Genomic DNA, 19184 nt, shown 5'->3' with positions numbered 1-19184 from the left:
CCGCTCTTCTGCTTGTTTTAGGTACACGAGTCTGAAGCCTTGCATCACCCGCATCCCTGAGAACGGATACGGTGGAAACATCACCTCATGGCCTGCCCGTTTACACACTCCTCCAGATAGGCTGCAGACAATAAAACTGGATTCCCTTATTGCAAGGAAAGAGCTTTTAAAGGCAGAGTCGAAATTCTGGAATGAAATGATAGGAGGATATATCCGTGCCTTCAAATGGAAGAAGATGAAACTAAGAAATGTCTTGGACATGAGAGCCGGCTATGGCGGGTATCAAACTCGGACTCCCACCTCAGCATTTGGACTGTGATATAAATTGCCTCAGCATCTAAGTGTTTTCCTATTTTTTAAACTTCATTTGGTTTTGCAGATTTGCAGCTGCACTGATTGATCATAAGCTCGATTGCTGGGTTCTCAACGTGGTTCCTGTCAGTGGACCTAACACATTACCCGTTATTTATGATCGAGGACTATTGGGAGTGATGCACGATTGGTACTACTCTTCTCCCTCACAAATCTTTACCTTATAAAACACATAGAATCATGTTTAGAGTGTCGTCGAGCCTGCGTAAATTCTGGTTTATAACACAAAAGATGGCTGTCATGTTCATGGAAGCTTAGTCAATGCTTAAGAAAGGTACTGATTTTTGCTTGATGTTTGATTTCATCATATCATAATCTTAAGCATCTAGAGATATTTAGTGTTTATACAGTTTCAGTATATCGAATACTGATGCATCCTGCGTTATCTCTACAGGTGTGAACCATTTGACACGTACCCAAGAACGTATGACTTATTGCATGCATCCGGACTATTCTCAATCGAGAGAAAGAGGTAAAATCTTTAGTTACTCACTCCCTTCAAAAGAATTATTATTATTTCCTTGGGATAGTTCTGGAATTAGATCGTTCTAATCTTTGCACAAGTTCTCAAACCAGAACTATGTAACATATCATGATGACACATAATCTCTATCTGAGTATTTTGGAGTCGTTGTATCAGATGCAACATTTCGACCATCATGTTAGAGATGGATCGGATTTTAAGGCCTGGAGGACGGGCTTATATCCGCGACTCCATTGACGTGATGGATGAACTTCAAGAGATCGCAAAGGCAATGGGCTGGCACACTACTCTTCGTTTCACATCCGAGGGTCCTCATGCCAGTTATCGGATACTAACATGTGAGAAGCGTCTTCCTCGTGCATGAATCTGTCCAAAAGGATAAAGTATCAGATTCTGCTAAACCCGAGACACCAAGAAAACGGACCAAACCCCATCTGCCTAACCACTGAGATGTCAACGCAGCTTGAGCGCTTGTTTGTGATAGAGCTCATCTCATAACGGATCCAATTCAATACTTTTAAGGTTCACAGGTAGAATTCAACCCAAAAGTTATCTTACTGGGATGGTGCCCCGATAATTTTAAGAAATTATGGGATGAGTTTTATGTGAGTTTTAAAATGATTGAATTGGATCTATTATGGGTTGAGTTTGACAAGTTTTTATATTACTCGTTAACACCTTATGTTTTACCTAATTGTAAATTTTATTGTTGGGTGTGTTATGTGGTTAGTGAATGTTTACAAAAAGCTTCACTTAGACTTGGTCCTGGATTTTTGTAGCGTTCTTGCAATTTGCCAATATATATATTTGTAATAATTTCATATTCTCCACAAAATCTTGTAACAAATGCTCACAGATTGTCGTTTGTTGTTGTCATTGTCTTAAGCAGAACACAGAATGTTCTCTACAACAAAACCAGCAAAAAAAAAAAAAAAAAACCCTCAAATGAACCTCTGAGATCTAGGTCTCCACATCTGTTGTTGTCCTTGACTCTGACTTCTCGGCTCAGTTCTCTGAGAGTTCAGGCCATTAGGATGAGCCACCTGACCTCTTGGCCTGACGAACCGGACTTGATTCTGGTTGTGGTTCTGGTTTGAACTAGAAGCAGTCATAGGCAAAATCCCATTGCTCTGATTCTGTCCCCTCTGCCAAGACAGATTCTGCTGCTGCATGTGTATCGGCCTCAGCCTCGGCTGCAGCCCCTGGAAATTATGGCTCGGTGATGGTGCATTGATGAAAGGGGTTGCACGAGGCAGAAACTGTGAGATGTGTGGCTTTGTTAACACCGAAAGGAGTGAGTCACGGCCACAACTCGAGACAAGTTGGCGTTGGGACAACTCGAAGGCTTGAGCTATCCTGTCCAGTTGCTTACGGCTTACACTCCTCGCTGCATTCTCCGGTTGTTCGAAAGGATCCTCAATCTGATGAACCAACCCCAACCCGCCATTTCCACAGAGAAGTCAGAGATTCGCATGTTTATCGGGAATCTTGGAATAACACAAACCGAGGGAGAAAAGTAAGAGTAGTTTACAAATAGGGAATACGTCTTAGGCAACCATCTCGTGTTGCTGCTTATGCTCTCCCATCTTCCCGTGAATGGGCAGATACCAATCTCTCCAGCCTTCAAGTTTATGTCCGAAAACTGGAAAAGAAAAGCACAATATCAAATGACTACTCTTATCAAAACAAACTATTTCCGAGATTTTTTTTACTCGAAGGTACAGTGTGAAAGGTTCTGCTTACCTTGGCAAGAAAAGAGATGAAGAGCTCGGAGAGGGAGCTTCGGTTGATGGGTCTAGATTTGTCTGATCTGAATCTTGCTATACTAGTGGCGGAAATCCTTGCAATGTTTTCCTCAGCAGTTGCTCGGACACCTGCAGGAACCAATGTTGATAATTGCTTTCTCAAAACAGAGATGCCCTCTTGATCATTTGGAGGTTTTCGTTTTGATAAGCTTTTCATTACAAGGTACCTGCCAGATCATCAACCGCGCTCCTCGGGTATATCTCACTAAGAGGGGGCAAAATTGCAGGTACACATGTCTGCCACACAAAACAAAATGCCAGAAGAAGAAAACTCAATCATACCAACACAACAGAACTGCGCACTGCAGTTATACATGTATATATGATGAACCGTGTGTGAGGCGAAATAAGACATAACTAGAAACCCGAAACAAGTTTTAAGTGTTTTCGGAGAGGTTTGAAAAGAGAACAACATCATCACCTGAAAATGGAAGATGACAAGTAAACTGAGAGAGTAGGAGTTCAAAGTCCCGGTCTTGGGATCGTTGATATTGTGAGCTTTGGCCCATTCTTTCACCTAACAAGATAGATTACGAGATAGAGATAGCTGGACGAGAATACTTGTAAGAGACAACTCTGGTCACAGTATGGGACTTACCAGCAAAACCAAGTCGCGGAATCTACCATCTATCTCACTGATCCAGAAGAGGAACCTGCTCTTCAACAGACCTTCAAGATTATCGATAGAAATATCGCAAGATATTCTCTGGATGCCACTCACGATTTTCAGAATGGGAACTCGGGCATGACCAACAAACTGCAACTTGTACCATCCACCTGTTTTTGCACAGAAGAAACTACTCAAAATCGATACATAATAATACATTAACTCTTATAGTAGAACTTTCGAAGTTACCTGACATTTTTTCTCTTGCAGAAAAAGGGAGACACACAGAAAACAGAAGTAAAGATATGAAGAAAGAAAAACAGATCAACCTGTCTCTTTCAGAGCTCGAAGTAAATTTCCAAGTAAGGTCTGTTTCTGCTTCTTTCCAGTGTACAAGATGGATGAACCACTGTAGAGGTCAATAGAGATATCCAGATCTCCCCAGCGTGTGAAGAGGTTTGACACAAACGAACCAAATGGCTGAACAGTAGCACCTGCTTCGAGAAGATGGAGTAAAAATCGAGTCATTAGCTAATGCTAAATTCTTTTTTAGTACCTTTAATTTCAGAATTTAGTTACAAAGGAATCGAGAATCAAGCAGAAAACCATTTCATTACTATCCTAGCTTCCATTTTCTGAATCATCAAGTCCATTTCTATTTTAAGCTCTAAATTTGCATTTGACGCTGACAGCAAGACGAGAACATTGGAGAAGCATAAACAAAACCCACCTCTTAAACTTTCTACAGATCGTAAAACGTTACGCAACTCCTCGATGACTCTGATCCTTGCATCCCAATCTGCCCGCGAGGGCTTAATTACTTGAAGTATTTCTTGAAGGGTAGGCTCCAGGATAGGGTTGAAGCTCAGTGTCTGATTCATCTACAACACCAAAACACATAATAAAAGTAATCTCACACATAAAGCTAGACCAATTTCAGTGTAGCCGAATCATCCTGTAATCCAAAACAACGGTAACACAAAGCCATCTTCACAGCTCAAGAACGGTAACATTTTCGTGATAAACACCCGAATCCAGCCAAAAAAAAAGTTTCAAGAATTTCCTAGTCCGTAATGAGTTTGCTTGCCTGGACTTGAATATATTGAACTTCATCATACAACAGCTTCAATTCCACTCCACAAACTACTCTATGAAGTCATGAAACCGACACAGGAAATGAATATCAAAGCTTTCACTTCATGTTTTGGTTAAAACACAACCTAGAAATTCAGCAAGCAACAATCTTTGACATTGTCTCCTCTAGGACCATCTTCGATATCCACAACCCACATTATATGTCGTTAAAATCGGCGAAAAGATCGCAACCCGAAGAGTAAATTAACGAGATTTGACCAAGTAAACGAATACCTAATTATCAGAATAAACAGCAAAAATGTTGACTTGCTTGATCAATGGGATTTAAACAAAAAAAAAGATATACGAACCGAAGTTATAAAAGAGAAAGGATTTCGTACAGTTTCCGAAGCGTAGGCGAGAGAAGCAAGAATGCGAACTTCAGACTGAATCCGAAATCCTCTCCTGCTGAGCGGAAATTTTGAAAAATCAAGCACGAGTTGCGGGAAACCCTTTTGCTTGAATCCAAAATCTTGTTCGGATTTAGGGATTTTACACAATCGGAAAACCCCTTCTTCCTCGAAAATGATCCGGAAGAGGAACCTGCTCCTCAACAGGCCTTCAAGATAATCGATAGAAATATCACAAGAGATTCTCTGGACGCCTCTCGCTGATCCAGAAGAGGAGCCTGCTCTTCATCAACAGGCCTTCTGAATATTTATGAACCCACCAAAAAAAAAAAGATTGCTCTCTGAATATTTGTAGGCTCGCAGGCAGCGAAGACTGCGCAGTCGATTTCCTTCCCGAGAAGGAACTCTCTTTTTTATTCTATTTCCTAAATATATTTTTGCTGAACTTTAAAATTTGAAGTTTAGTGGGAAAACAAATCGCCTTCACCTTTTTCTTTTGACGGATTCACACCTCCTTTTCCCTGCCAATAAAAACATTCACATTTCTTGTTCTAAGTTTTCTATGAAATTCCTTAGAAAATCATCATATATACATTAGAAAGACACCACGCCCCCTAGGTTTTCGGTCTTAATCAAAATCGGTCAGGGGTGCGTCGGAACGGTCGGTGGCTGGTTCCCAACGGGACGTAGCTAACCCTTCTAAGATAACCAAGTCTCAAGCTAAAAAAAATGGGACTGACAAAATGAATTCGTGCGTGACATACTCCCACCTATGGATGGATCCTTCTAAGATTTTCTCCTCTAAGGTAGTTGTGATCCCAGGGAACCAGATCGAGATGAGAAAGACAGGGCAATTCCCAGGAAATGGGCGATACGTTTTTGTATTTCTATGAGAAGCTCAAGCTGAATCGTACATCGATATGAGAGGAAAAAAGAATTCCTACGATCACTGACCTGCTCTGATACCAATTGAAAAAGTAAACTCACACGAAAAAAAAGAGAAATGGTTGATTTACACGAAATAATTAGTTTACATTACAGTTATTACTTAAAAAGGAAAATTAAAAAATTACCTAATAAATAAAACAATTACTGAAAATTAGAGCCTACTAACAAATCAAAGCCAATAATAATAATAATAATAATAATAATGATGATGATGATGATGATGACGACAAATGGATTTTAATCCTCAAAGTAGGGTGGATGATTTAATCCGTAACCCGAATGTTTAGAAGTATTCGACTTAACCAATATCTGAATAAAGTGTATATTAATATTAAAGATGACGAAATCGAGTATTAACGAGGATAAATTTTCGACCCGACTCCGAATTCGGCTATTAATTATTTCTCAAAAGGTACGTGATATATTTATTAAAAATCTAAAATATTCTTTATATTTATAATATTTATCTAAATTATTTTATTATTTACTAAAATACTTTATTTTAATTAATATTTTTTTAGCATCTCAATCTTTTTATCTAAACATTTCATCATTACAAACATTATTTTATTTTATTTTTTCTATGCAACCGAATCAACCATTCATATCTCTTTCATACTTTCATTCATCTCTTTTCATCGTTAACTTTCTTCTTTATATTTTGATCTTCTCCTATTTGTACTTTCTATCTCTATCATTTCATCTATCATTTCATCGTTTAAAATTTCATAAATGGTATATGTCTAAATACTTTCAAATATAAGACTAAGAATCATATTAAACCCGAATTACAAGTATTCGGATTTTATGAAACCAAAACTGAGATAATATTTTTGTAAAACCGTGATGACAAAGACGAGACAAAGTTTTCTAAGAGTTGGGTAACGAGTGGTGCCCATCCTTTTTTTCTTCTCTATTTCACCACATTGAAAATGTATTTTCCTTAGCTTCGAAGTTTATTAAGTCATTCTCCGGTGGACAAGACAATCTTGTTGTCGGGTATATAACTATACATATACACATTTTATCAGCAACAACAATCTCAGACACAACAGAAACTAAACCTCGTACCAAAGCTTCGACAAATGCCCAGATGAAGATGAAGCCTCTCAAGAAACAACGAGTTTTTTTATTTTCTGTTGGCCTTATCTATCTGCAGAGCAATGTCTCCCTTGTTGCATTCCCAGTCGTCAGGTTAACCCTTTTATGAAGCAAAATAGAAAAATGGGACAGGAAAAAAAAACAGAACAGATATCAGTTTGATGGAGAAGAACAATGATTGAACTCAACATTACCCTGTGTGATCCAGTTCGGATCTGAGTTAAAGATCCGATTTTTCTTTTCGCCCCCAGTTTTTCAGAGAGAGGGCTGTCTGTTAGCTTTAAAATGGTTGGAGTAGTGCTATATCAACAATCTCAGATACAAGATGACATGTCTCAGTCGATTGTTCTGTATCAAACTCTCGAGTTTCTACGTTTATGATTCAAGAAGATAAACCAAAACCAATTCCAAGATCTGCCTTTTTCGACAAGTTGCACCAGTTGGTTGAAATTCGTTCTGTGCAGATACTGAGAAAAGGGCAAGAATCTTTACCCGTCTGCGATTTTGCATAGGTATTCTCTTTGATCATCTCTGAGAGGAACATCAGTGAAGTCTGGTCCAATCCATATACACACCAGTGTTATTAACCCATAAAACATGAAAATCTACGCGAAATCAAACAGAGGTGGAATCGTTTTGAAGCTTCTCACCAGCGCCTGTAATGTTTGATCCCTTGAAGGATGTGTTGCCAGTAGCAAGTGCTCCTTCCAAGTTAGCATTTGTCAGATTCGTCTGCAGAAAGCAATAGTATGTTATACTGGAAAAACATACAAGCATGTTTTAGTGTGTATAACATACACATCTTGAGACAGAAAAATTCCTTATTACGCATAATCGGTGTTGACAAAAACGCATGATTAAGATATTCCATTGATCGGAGAACTATCCCGAGAGATTTATTTGATATTTCACGAGCAATCTAAAAGGTCTCAGTGATATTGGTCCATTTTGCAAATATACATACATATGGATATGCAAATGTTATGTATTGTGAAGTACATTAACCTTTGCAAAGTTTGCCAAGGAAAGATCTGCACCTCGGAGATCAGCATCTGATAGATCAGCACCTGCATAAACTTCATGGATGAATTCTTCTTTTTTTCTAACATCAGACCAAACAGGGAAAAGGGGAAACCAGTATGAGAACAGACCTGTTAAATCTGCATCAAAGAAGCTAGCTCCTAATAAGTTAGCTCCCTTGAAATTGGCTTGTCTTAGGATGGACTGCAGAGAATGAAAGAACTCTTTTCTCCATACAGCCAGATATTTGGAAACACACCGGCAAAAGTATGCGAGAAGTTGCAGAGATTTCCAAGATACATATGGTGAAATTCATAAAGAAACAAAGAGAAAAAAAACTGGGAGTACCGTCTTGAAGTCCTGCCTGATAAGAGTCTTGCCACTGAAGTCCTTGCCGGTTAGGTCTTGTCCCCTGGTGACTTCTTGTCCATAGGGACCTCCACCCTTAAGATCATTCAAATTTCCCAGAAAAAACGTTAAATACAAAAGAGCAGTTTATGCACCGGAAGACCATCCCCATCTTCTAATACTTCAAACCACAAGAAATCCTCCTGCCACTGAAGAAATGTACTAAAGCAGCAACGCCTTTTCAGTTATTGCTAATAATATACGAAATAATTCGACCATGGATGTCATTAAGTAGCGCACAATGTGATAGGCTTCATAACAAGTCAGTTAACGAAATTTTTACTGAAACCTCCAGATTATCGGTGAAAGTCTAGAAAAACCTTTCTTTCTTGCATCTATCAATCAGTATAATCACAATGTGTCAGAACACTTTTGACCAGAAACCTTAGCACAGCTTCGACTGCTCATTTCGGTTCAAAGTTCAAACGGTTACATTTGACAATCCTCGGCTCAGATTGGATCATTGTGACCCATTTTATAACTTCTACCCGAACTTTTTATGGATAAATAAGAGCATATTTGTTAACTTTCCAATTCTCATACCATAATATGAAAGTCTCAGACGTATACTGGAAATTTCCCAGTAAAGACTTCCTCACTGTTTGCCTCATCTTTTTTTTTTGGGGTAACTTTCCCAGTAAGTACTGTTTGCTTCATCTTCTTCTCTCTAAGACTTGCATTGTTCAATTTTGCTGCACATTACTATACAGCTGATCAAAAGAAAGTTACACCCTAACTTTTTTGCTGGGTTTGTGTTTAAGTTCACTGGTCAAGATCATCATCACGCATCTGCTTCACCAAAATTGCATGCCAGCTCTTAAAACTTTGAGCATTGTACTTAAACAAGTGGCACCCGAAAGGTGGTTCCTTTTTTCTCAAAAGATTACTGGCGTCAAGAACAAAGGACAGATACCTTAAAAGCAAGAGCAGGGTCGACCAAGAACAGAGAGGCAGATACAAGGGCAAGCAAGCCCATCTTGGAAACCCCTTCCCCCAATGACCAAACCCCATTTCCTTCCTTGAGTTCCTGTTCAGAACCCACAAAGACAAATAGAAAAAGTCTACATCGAATCACAAGTAAACCAAATTACAACGTCAATTCAGGGTAGAGAAGCAGATGAAGATGGAGATTTTACCTGTGGCCTGGAGCAGAAAGGAAGGCGAAGAGAACGAGAAGACACTGAATTGGAGAGAGAGAGAGATAGTTTTGGTGGAATGTTGATGCAGGGCAACGAGATATTGCTGAGAAAAGCCATTTTTGTTCTCTCTGCAAGTTTCTGGAGAACAGTCAAAACACAGCCTTCAAAGTTTTTGTGGATGATGATGACGACGACGACGAAGAAAGAGCGAGTCTGAGTTCTATCTGTGAAAAATTTATGGGCCTCTCATTTGGGCTTTTAGGCCCATAAAACTGCTCTTAAATCAATCGCAGCCGGTTTGAGAATATCAAAACCGGATTCAAAATGGAACCTTTTTCCCGGTTACCGGAATGTTTTCCTTTGAAAACATTTGCACCTGAAATAATCCGGTTTATGTTTTTTTTTTCTTTGGTCAGATACTTTCATTGATAAGAAAAGAGAATGGAAGTGGTTCCAATTTCTATTTCCGTTTAATTTGGTTTACACATTCGACATTATGTTCTAATTTCTGATTTTATTTGGTTTAGATCGATATTATATTTTTTGTTCACTTAGAAAAATAATGTAACGGAACTAAGTACTATAAACAAATTTCGTTACAAATTTCTAGTTAATATTTCCAACAAAAACTAGAAATATAGCTGGGTAGTGGATGGCAAAGTGGTGTAGATATACGCAAAAGCGCCCCGCACTGTGATAATCACCACCAATACAAAAAAAAAAAAAAAAAAAAAAAAAAAAAACTAAAACTAGAAATATAGAAAACCGATGATTTTGTCTAAATATCAAAATATAATTATTTTGAAATTATTATAGTAATTTCCCTGAGATAATTACTCTATATTATTAAAAAAAATCTAAAAGCGTAAAATTAATTAGGATACATTTTTCAAAATTTATTTTATCATTAAAAATTAATTAAATCTTTAAATTGAATTCATAATTCTCTAAATATATCAATAAAATATTTTAAAATATTATTTCAAAAACTAAAGTCAAATATATAATACAACCATTAAATTATTATTAATATGAAATTCTGTAAAAAACTATTATTATTATTATTATTATTATTATTATTAATTAAATTTTTTTTAAAAATTAATATATGCATAAATGTTTCCAAAACATTTTGATATATCATTACCAAAAAAAAACATTTTGATACAGCTCTGTTAGGATATTAAAATCCTCGACGTATACATATTAAAGATACTAAAATTTTCAAACACTGAGATATATATATTACACGCGTATTTTTTTTCCGGAAAAAAATTCACAATAAATGTATAAATAGATGAAGAATGAGATTTTCCTGAAAGGCTAAATAAATAAATAAATAAATAAAAACGAGGATTGTGCATGGCGCGACGCGGTGGTCGTATGGGAAGTCGCGACGTGCACTCAGTGGATCCCACTCTCCACTCGGTGCGCACGTGATCCCCTTACATATTATCACCAATAATTTAAGGGTTATTTTGTTTTATTTTGGTCAGTTGTTTAATTACAAGAACAACGTGATTTTTTTTATAATTCGTGAATTTATCAAGTTTTTAATCTAATTATATCCAGGGCCGTCTTTTAGCAAGTGCAACCGGTGCATTTGAATAGGGCCCCATTAATTTAGGAATTCCACTTTAAAAAAAATAATTATTATTATTAATTATAAAAATAACATATCTTTTATAATTTAACATTAAATTTTGTAAAATCATTATTCTAATAATTTTTTAGTATATAATTATTATAGAATAAATAAATAAATATACTATAAAAATTAATTAGATTATAAAATTTACTTTTTCTAGTTTATTATTAATACAAATTCAACATTAAATTGAATTTTTAAATTGATTTCAAAATTCCTATATTTTAATAAGAAATTAATCATTTTATTTTAAAAATTGAAAATAGTTTGTATTTATGAATCCTAATTTATGGATTTCCTTTATAAATTAATATTATTATCATTAATACATAAAAACATTACAAACTTTATTGACGATAATTACATTTTTTTCGTAATTAATAATTTTTCTAAATCAGTAAATAATTTTATTATTAATTTTTATTCTATAAAATTATATTTTTTATTATTAAATATTTTTAATAATAATATTTTTATTATATAAATTTATAATTTTTATTAATTAAATTTTATAAAATGTACAGGGCCCTATAAAAGTTTGAGACGGCCCTGGTTGTTGTTATTACTATTAACCATTCAACATATTTACAAATGGACTATATATAGCTTTTAATAAAAATTCTAAAATAAGAGAAAATAAACCAAAGAAAAATATAATAATATGTATAGACAGAAATTTAAATTCGACATAAACTTCCTGTATATTCTAATTTTTGTTCACCGGTTTTGTAATTTAAAACATGGGAATGTAGACTCGGTCGGTCCCTTGAATTGAATATAACATGTCTTTCTACATCTGCATGAGTAATCAAATCATATGACTAACATATCATTTTTTTTATACGGTGGAGACAGTCTCCACATTCCTTCGGGCCGTACACCGTTCGGTCCCGCGGACCAGACGACATTTCGGACACTAAACTCTTCGACTCCCCGCAATAATTAACAAACCACATGGAACAGATAAACCAACCGAAACTAACCGACTCAGAAAAATTTAGACATATTAGTTTTCCATTGTAAACTGTATAGTTTATTTGGTATATATATACACAGAGATAGATAGAAGCTTTATAATATATATATATATGTCCAAACTTGAATATATATAATCACCTAAAGGAGAAGATTGGACTGCTATATAACTTTGTAAATAATATTTTTTTATTAGTATTTAAATGAATAACTATATAATAAGTTTGCTTTAACTAACCAAATGCACTAACCAAAATTCAAATAAGGATCCGCAACTCCCCGACTTGACCCTTCCTCCTCCTCAAGGATCAATGAAAATCCAAGTAAAATTCGGTACAATCGGGACCAATAATATTATAATATTATTATTGTAAGTGGAAATCTAGAGAAATCCCACTTTGTAAAAATGATTTATAAGATAAATAATTAAATTATAATTTTGTTGTTTAATTAGCTGACAACGTTTTATTCAGCTCTTCTTCTCTCGCATTAGAACCTGTTTCCTCTTTCATGTATTCTTTAGAAGCCTAGCCGTTAATAAATACGGATTTAACTCACATTTGTCTTTTATTATTTTATTTATATAGCCATTATGAATCCTAATTTTATGGATTTCCTTTATAAATTAATATTATTATTATTAATACATAAAAACATTACAAAATTTATTGACGATAATTATATTTTTTTTCGAAATTAATAATTTTTCTAAATCAGTAAATAATTTTATTATTAATTTTTATTCTATAAATTTATATTTTTTATTATTAAATATTTTTAATAATAATATTTTTATTATATAAATTTATAATTTTTATTAATTAATTTTTATAAAATGTACAGGACCCCATAAAAGTTTGAGACGATCCTGATTATATCTTGTAGAGCATTGGAGAAATCCGTTTAAATATCGCTAAGTTTAGATTTAAATTCGAAATAAAAGTATATTTTGTATATTGTTTTATCAATTAATCCTCTTAAGTTTGGGTTGAACAAGATGATTATTGGCAATGAGGTCAAATGAAAGTGATTTGTATATCTGTTAATCATATTAACCAACAAAATGATAAAGTTGGGATGCTAATGCTTGGTCGGATGTGATTTTGTTTTTTAAATTTTTTGTAAAAAGTAAACTTGATCGAATGTGGTTTTTTAAATATAGTGTCAGAGAGTACGGGTGGTCACGGGTCGGTTATCCAGAAATTTGAAGATACTCGAATCCGAACCCGAATATTTGTAATTATTTTCAATCAATTTTTTAAAATATATTTATATATATATAGTCAAAATCATTCAAAATAAATTTAAATTGTATTTATATCTAAAATAAATTTATTTTTTTAAAAATACATCATAAATATATCTAATAATATCTATATAATCATTAATATTAAATAAAATAACACAAAATCTAATAAAAATCTAAATTTTAAAATATAATTTTTTATTATTCAGATACTCGAGGGTATCCGTGAGATAATAACTATTATCCGAACCCGAACTCGAAAACTCGGGTATTCCAATATTAATACCCGATTTCATATCTCGTTCGCTCGGATACCCGAATTTTCGGGTATTCGACCCCTAGATCGGATCGAATACTCGAAATCCGGGTATTTTGTCCACGAGAGATCTCCTTTCAGAGTGAAAATATTTCGATAAATTTTAAATTTTAAATCATTATATACATGTTATGATTATACAGAATAGATAAAAAGTTATTATCGGTTGGATAATTGAATATTAAATTTTAAATAAATACTTGTATTGTTTATTTATAATTTACTGTAATACTGAGGGGGGAGACAGAATCAGAGTTGAATTGAATGTTAGTGACCAATTTACAAGAGATAATATTAAATAACATAACGACAAAAAATATCTAGTCGCCGTCGCGGGAGGGAGTTGCCTATCCGGTTACTTCATTGGACAAAATGTATATAAAATTTGGTTTATTCATATTTATATTTCAATACGGTTAACAAATAAAAACATCATAAACAATTAAAAAAAAAAGAACTTGCAACATGGAAACGGACTAAACATCATTTTTCCTATATAAAAAAATCAATTTTATATTAATTTAAGAGGTAAATACATTTTAGTTATTATAATATTTAAAATTTTCATACACCTTAAGATTTTTAGTATTTTAAATTATATCCAAACGTAACCAACATTCAAAATTTGATGAAAATATCATAGTATTTTCATTTTCCTATGCAAAATTTGGTGAAAATTAGTGTTTTTGCTAGAAACAAAAACAAACAATAATAAAAAAATGCATTTGGTAAACTATATTATCTCGTTAAACATATGTGAAAAACTTAAAACGCCATTAAAAAAATAATTAGAAGGGAGTAATAAATACGAGTTTTCTCAATAATTCGACAAAAAGATCAAACTGTATCGAACGCCATTGTTAATGACAAAAACTCTGTGTTTTTCCGCCAATGACAAACATTTCTAGACAAAAAAAAAATTAGGGATAGAAATGGAAAAAGAAAAAGAGGGTATATAAGTAATTTCGTGTCGGTGGAATGATGAGTATTGATGAACGGGCATAGAGAAGCTCACTGGAAATTTTGCACGAACACCTAAAAAAAAAAAACTCCAAACGCTCTGAACCTCCACCAAAAAAAAAAAAAAGCCATCAAAGACAAAAGCCAAAGTCTCTCGCAGAAACCGCTTCGGAGATCGTACTCTGTAATAACGAAGGATCTAATCAACAAGCTTTTGTTCTGTCCTTATCGTACGCCTGGGTTATCCATTAACGTACGCACTCTCTTCTGAGGGAGATTAAAAGTGAGCTTGTCCGAACCGATAGAAAACCCATCCCCACTTGCAGATTTGATTGTGAAGAGAAGCACTTCGGGCTGTTGGTTCTCTGTCTCGAGGTACGAAAAATTATGGACATCTTCTTATTCTTCTCCCTCTACCTCCTTTTAAAAATATTCATAGTTTTAATGGTTATCACCGGGAAAGGTATGGAGAATTTCTTGTTCTCGAGTGTTTCTTTGTAGTTTGTTGTTTCTGGGTTTTGGTTATTGGATCTTGGTGGTGGGTTTGGATTCGTGTTTCAGAAAATTTGGGAGGTAGGTTTTGTTGTTTTTGCTATTGCTGGATCTGATGTCTTCGTCTTCTTTTTTTTCCTTCCTCTTTTCAGGGTTTTGTTAGGGACATGGAAGCAAACAAATGAAACCCTTGTCTGGTTCATGCAGCATGTAGGTCTTGTTTTTGGGTGCAATTTAACCTATAAAGATGAAGTTTTTGGATTCTCTCTCTCTGTGGTAAAGTCTTCGATTTTAGGTTTTTGGGATTCTCTGTCTGGTGGGAGATGGGGGAGCTACAAGGGGGTCGCAAATAGAAGAAGAATTAGTTGAAAGCTTTGATTTTCTCGGAGATCTATCTTCCCCAGATACAGATAATGGCGAACCCTTGGTGGGTCGGAAAAGTCGCCATGAGAGGCGTAGATCATCACCCAGTTACATCGTCAGCTCCATCGTTACACCTAACGAACACCTCGAGCTCGACAGGCGAAGATCGGATCAGGCTGAGCCGGTCGGATCCGAGATTGGACCAAGACTTCGACAGTGGAAGTCCAAACGCTCAAAACCTAGAAGAACAGATCAGCCGAGAAGAACCGGGACAGGATAACCAACCCCAGACCCGGACCGGGTCTGGATCTGGTATGCCCGGACGACGCCCTCGGGGAAGACCGCCCGGTTCGAAGAACAAACCGAAGGCTCCCGTATTGGTCACAAAGGAGAGCCCCAACTCGCTGCAAAGCCACGTGCTTGAGATAGCCAACGGAGCTGATGTGGCGGACAGCCTCAACGCCTTTGCTCGACGGCAAGGCCGAGGCATCTCGGTGCTCAGCGGGAGCGGCATGGTTACCAATGTGACGCTGAGGCAACCGGCTGCACCAGGCGGAGTGGTGAGCCTTGTCGGGCGGTTCGAGATTCTGTCCATGTCCGGAGCCTTCTTGCCAACCTCCAGGTCTCCGGCTGCAGCGGCAGGCTTAACCATTTACCTCGCGGGAGGGCAAGGTCAGGTGGTGGGAGGCTGCATCGCGGGGCCACTCATGGCCTCGGGGCCAGTTATTGTCATCGCGGCTACTTTCAGCTATGCTACGTACGAGATGCTGCCATTAGAGGATAATAACGAGAAGAAGCAAGGTGAAGTGAAGGGGGAGAATGGTAATAAGGAGAGTGGGAATGAAAGCAATGAAGGGTCTATACCCATACCGATGTGTAACACGTCTCATGGTTTAACGGCTAACGACCAAATGCCGCACCACGACGTGTATTGGGCGGCTCTGCCGAGACCTCCTCCGTCATATTGAAGTACAGATAAGAGAGATCACGACGTGTTTCCGATCTGTTTGAATGTTTTAGGGTTTTAGGGTTTATTTCTTGTTTTTTTCGTGTGAATCTGGAAGGCCTAGTCAGGGTTTTACTGTTTTTTTATTAAGTTTTTGGTAACGGAAGATCATGCTTGATGTCCAGGTTGATACATTCATATACGTATATATGTATATGTATATATTAAAAGAGTTTTAGTGTAGCAAGCTTATATATATATATATATATTGCATTCGTGTCATTTTTTGAGCTTAGGGGTTCATCGACGTACTCTTGGTGGTATTGTTCTTCATTTAGTTTGCATGTCTTAGATAATTTTTTTTTTTGTAGTTTTGACTTTGTTATCTCTAAGAGTTTGTTTACACGTTGATTAATTTCCTTTGTATTTGGTTTGGTTACAAGTAAGGATGGACATAATATCTGAAAAGTCGAATCGGTGCGTTGTTCGATTCGTATCCGAACCCCTCTCTCTCCTTCTCTGGCTTCCTCATATTTTCTCGGCTTTTTAATATATCAGGATTTTCATCGATTTTCTTAGTTCCAAAGTACGTTTGAATTGGCTTTTGGTGAAGGATGCATTAGTTTAGGTCATCTGAATAAGTTATTCAGTTTTTCTTAAACTTCCCAATTTCTGGTCTTTTCTCTTAGCTTTGGCATACATATTTAATTTTCAACTTCTTTTGACATGTTAATAGATGAGTTTCGTGTAACAATCTATGTTTGCAAGTTTTGAGAATCCCTAAAAAAAATTTTAGAGAAAATCCCAAAAAAAAACATTAACTTTTTAATTTTGACAAAAAACACTAAATTTTTTTAAATTTGTCAAAAAAAACACTAAACTCTTCTATGACTATCAAAATAAACAAATGAGCTGACGTAGTATAAGAAGATGCAAGCACATCAAATTATTATCGTTGTTTTTTTTTTTACAATTGTATATAGTTCATGTATTTTTTTATTCATTTAAAAAGTTTAATATTTTTTTGACAATCACATAAAAATTTATATATTTTTTTGGATCATTTAAAAAGTTTAGTATTTTTTTAAACTCATTTAAAAAATTTAATGTTTATTTGACAAAAATAAAAATTCCATGTTTTTTCTATCAAAATTGTAAAGTTTAGTATGTTTTTTAAGATTTTTCTTTTTTTTTTGGTTGTTTGTGGTTTGACGTTGTTCAGACACTTCTTCAAAATCATAATGATATTTATGATAAATATCAGTATCCATTGATACGGTAAAAGAAAGGGATTCAAATTTTTCGGATAGAACAAGAGTAGATTGTATGAATATAAAGTTCGATCCTTTTGTCAGTTCTTAGTCCATATAATCGAAAGTTGAAGATAATTCTCTTTTTTTTTTATATGGAATATACAGTAGAAATGTGATTATTGAGATACATAAATGTGATGAATTATGATTGTATTTATATTGAATTGATTTAGAATATTTATATTATGAACTTTGAATTTTGAATATGGTTTGTGTTTGAGTTTTTTTGTATTTTTTTATATATTTTATGTCGGACACGGATATTCGCAAATATTTGCGATTTTTACGGATATCCGAAATTGCGGATCGGATACGGATAACGAAATTAAATATTTGTACGGATCGGATACGCATACGAATATCTAAAAAATTAGGATATCCGATCTGTGACCACTCCTAGTTACAAGTGCTGATTTTGATAGTATAGTTGATGAAATTAGCTCTTTTATACTTTAGCGACATTTGAATTTTACACTATAGTGTGTAGGGTTCGGTGGTTTAGTAGTGTTCTTTTTACTTGACTTCTTCCTTCTTATAGATCGATCGACGTGAATCATATCGTGCGCTGTTATATAGTTATTTATTTATTTATGTACATTTATCAATGTTTTTATTGTGCTTGTACCAATTGAGTGTAGAAATTGAAATATTTTACTCTATTGATCAAGTTTATAATCGTTTGGACAGTGAAAGCTTATAGACTGTCGGAGTTAGAAATAAAATGCGTGAAATTTTAAAATTGTTTTTTGATAAGAAATTTAGAAAATTGTTAGGGTCTTATTTAGGAAAAATTATGTATTTTTTTATTGACTCTGGACTCTGGAATCAGTATCGGACCTAACAAAAATTTTAATTGGAGACAAAATTAATTTTACATGTGGAAAACATATTTTTTTTTATGGAGACGTTTATAAAATTTGGTTAAAATTGGATAAAATTTATGAAAAAATTATAAAATTTCCATCACAAATGGGACATATGCCCCATACATGGGGACATGGGTCCGCCCATGGTCATGATGTATATAATGTTTTTTTTTATAGTTCTTTGGATGGATTCAATTTGGGATCGAACGGACGAGGTCATTATTTCTTATAGATTTGTCGTAGAAATTAAGCGGCTATTAGGGGGGATGGGTTTAGGGTCCACAATAGCCATGACTCTCCAGAAGCTTCTAGAATATGGAACCATGTTGGTTCAGGAGCAAGAGAATCTTAAGAGAGTCCAACTTGCAGATAAGTACCTCAAGAAGTTGCGTTTGGAAGACGCAAACGCAGACGCCCTCAACCGAGGAACCCTTCTTCAGTTGGACGCCCCTCGCCACTCGCGAGAATCTTGGATTTCTTTTTTGTCAGTTGTGTTTGGTTGGAGAGAGGGTGAAAAGATGGGATTAGGGTTTCTGATTTAGGGTTTTCGTGGTGGCGTGACTTGCAGGGCAAGTGAGCGAGTGAATTTGCCTCCGCTGCCAAAAACTTCGATCCAGTTGCTAGGAGTGATGATTGGAGCTTGCATTTTTCACATTTTTGAGGACTAGAAAGAACGGGGGAGACAACACTT

The 19184-nt window shown here is 35.2% G+C and overlaps 4 protein-coding genes across 7 annotated transcripts in view; 2 read left to right on the top strand and 2 right to left on the bottom strand.

Annotated features, from left to right (window-relative positions):
* The window catches only part of LOC104810045 (probable methyltransferase PMT11), a 4713-nt gene extending 2992 nt beyond the window's left edge, over positions 1-1721 (top strand). Inside the window, exons 6-9 of the mRNA XM_010536221.2 lie at positions 22-279; positions 380-502; positions 767-844; positions 1013-1721. Of these exons, the coding sequence (XP_010534523.1) occupies positions 22-279; positions 380-502; positions 767-844; positions 1013-1220 (667 nt within the window). The 3' untranslated portion in view covers positions 1221-1721. The remainder of the gene's footprint in view (positions 1-21; positions 280-379; positions 503-766; positions 845-1012) is intronic.
* LOC104810046 (protein HESO1) lies at positions 1661-5282 on the bottom strand. 2 transcript variants are annotated; one of them, XM_010536222.2, is made up of 9 exons: positions 4744-5276; positions 3999-4149; positions 3598-3762; positions 3260-3438; positions 3083-3178; positions 2829-2898; positions 2600-2730; positions 2388-2498; positions 1661-2277 (listed from the first exon to the last, which is right to left on the bottom strand). In XM_010536222.2, exons 2-9 carry the CDS (start codon positions 4147-4149, stop codon positions 1798-1800), a joined length of 1383 nt encoding a protein of 460 aa, XP_010534524.1. In that variant the 5' UTR covers positions 4744-5276; the 3' UTR covers positions 1661-1797. The 2 variants fall into 2 exon arrangements, with proteins under 2 accessions (XP_010534524.1, XP_019057711.1); XM_019202166.1 differs by having other exon boundaries at positions 2133-2277; positions 2401-2498; positions 4744-5282.
* A 1307-nt stretch (positions 5283-6589) lies between these two features.
* On the bottom strand, positions 6590-9562 carry LOC104810044 (thylakoid lumenal 15 kDa protein 1, chloroplastic). Of its 2 annotated transcripts, none has more exons than XM_019202145.1 (8): positions 9366-9562; positions 9143-9256; positions 8170-8265; positions 7953-8025; positions 7807-7853; positions 7452-7533; positions 7294-7354; positions 6590-6901 (listed from the first exon to the last, which is right to left on the bottom strand). In XM_019202145.1, the coding sequence occupies exons 1-8, from the start codon at positions 9483-9485 to the stop codon at positions 6850-6852; spliced, it is 645 nt and encodes a 214-aa protein (XP_019057690.1). In that variant the 5' UTR covers positions 9486-9562; the 3' UTR covers positions 6590-6849. The 2 variants fall into 2 exon arrangements, with proteins under 2 accessions (XP_019057690.1, XP_010534522.1); XM_010536220.1 differs by having other exon boundaries at positions 7807-7868; positions 9366-9561.
* Positions 9563-14565: 5003 nt separating this feature from the next.
* Positions 14566-16557, top strand: LOC104810042 (AT-hook motif nuclear-localized protein 15-like). 2 transcript variants are annotated; one of them, XM_010536219.1, is made up of 3 exons: positions 14566-14888; positions 15158-15215; positions 15301-16557. In XM_010536219.1, the coding sequence occupies exon 3, from the start codon at positions 15419-15421 to the stop codon at positions 16334-16336; it is 918 nt and encodes a 305-aa protein (XP_010534521.1). In that variant the 5' UTR covers positions 14566-14888; positions 15158-15215; positions 15301-15418; the 3' UTR covers positions 16337-16557. The 2 variants fall into 2 exon arrangements, with proteins under 2 accessions (XP_010534521.1, XP_010534520.1); XM_010536218.1 differs by having other exon boundaries at positions 15158-16557.
* Positions 16558-19184: the final 2627 nt, after the last annotated feature.

This window comes from Tarenaya hassleriana, unplaced genomic scaffold (assembly GCF_000463585.1).
Source record: "Tarenaya hassleriana unplaced genomic scaffold, ASM46358v1 Cleome17, whole genome shotgun sequence".
In the NCBI taxonomy this organism is placed as follows: Eukaryota; Viridiplantae; Streptophyta; class Magnoliopsida; order Brassicales; family Cleomaceae; genus Tarenaya; species Tarenaya hassleriana.
This window is presented reverse-complemented; position numbering and strand designations above follow the sequence as displayed.

Coding starts and splice junctions, on each gene's coding strand:
- LOC104810046 (XM_010536222.2), bottom strand. CDS start 4,149: ATGAATCAGACACTGAGCTTCAACCCTATCCTGGAGCCTACCCTTCAA. Junction 3,439..3,597: donor TCGAGCTCTGAAAGAGACAG/GTTGATCTGTTT, acceptor GTGCAAAAACAG/GTGGATGGTACAAGTTGCAG. Junction 2,278..2,387: donor CTAAGACGTATTCCCTATTT/GTAAACTACTCT, acceptor TTGGTTCATCAG/ATTGAGGATCCTTTCGAACA.
- LOC104810044 (XM_010536220.1), bottom strand. CDS start 9,485: ATGGCTTTTCTCAGCAATATCTCGTTGCCCTGCATCAACATTCCACCA. Junction 8,026..8,169: donor TCAGGCAGGACTTCAAGACG/GTACTCCCAGTT, acceptor CATTCTCTGCAG/TCCATCCTAAGACAAGCCAA. Junction 7,869..7,952: donor CTTTGATGCAGATTTAACAG/GTCTGTTCTCAT, acceptor AAGTTTATGCAG/GTGCTGATCTATCAGATGCT.
- LOC104810042 (XM_010536219.1), top strand. CDS start 15,419: ATGGCGAACCCTTGGTGGGTCGGAAAAGTCGCCATGAGAGGCGTAGAT.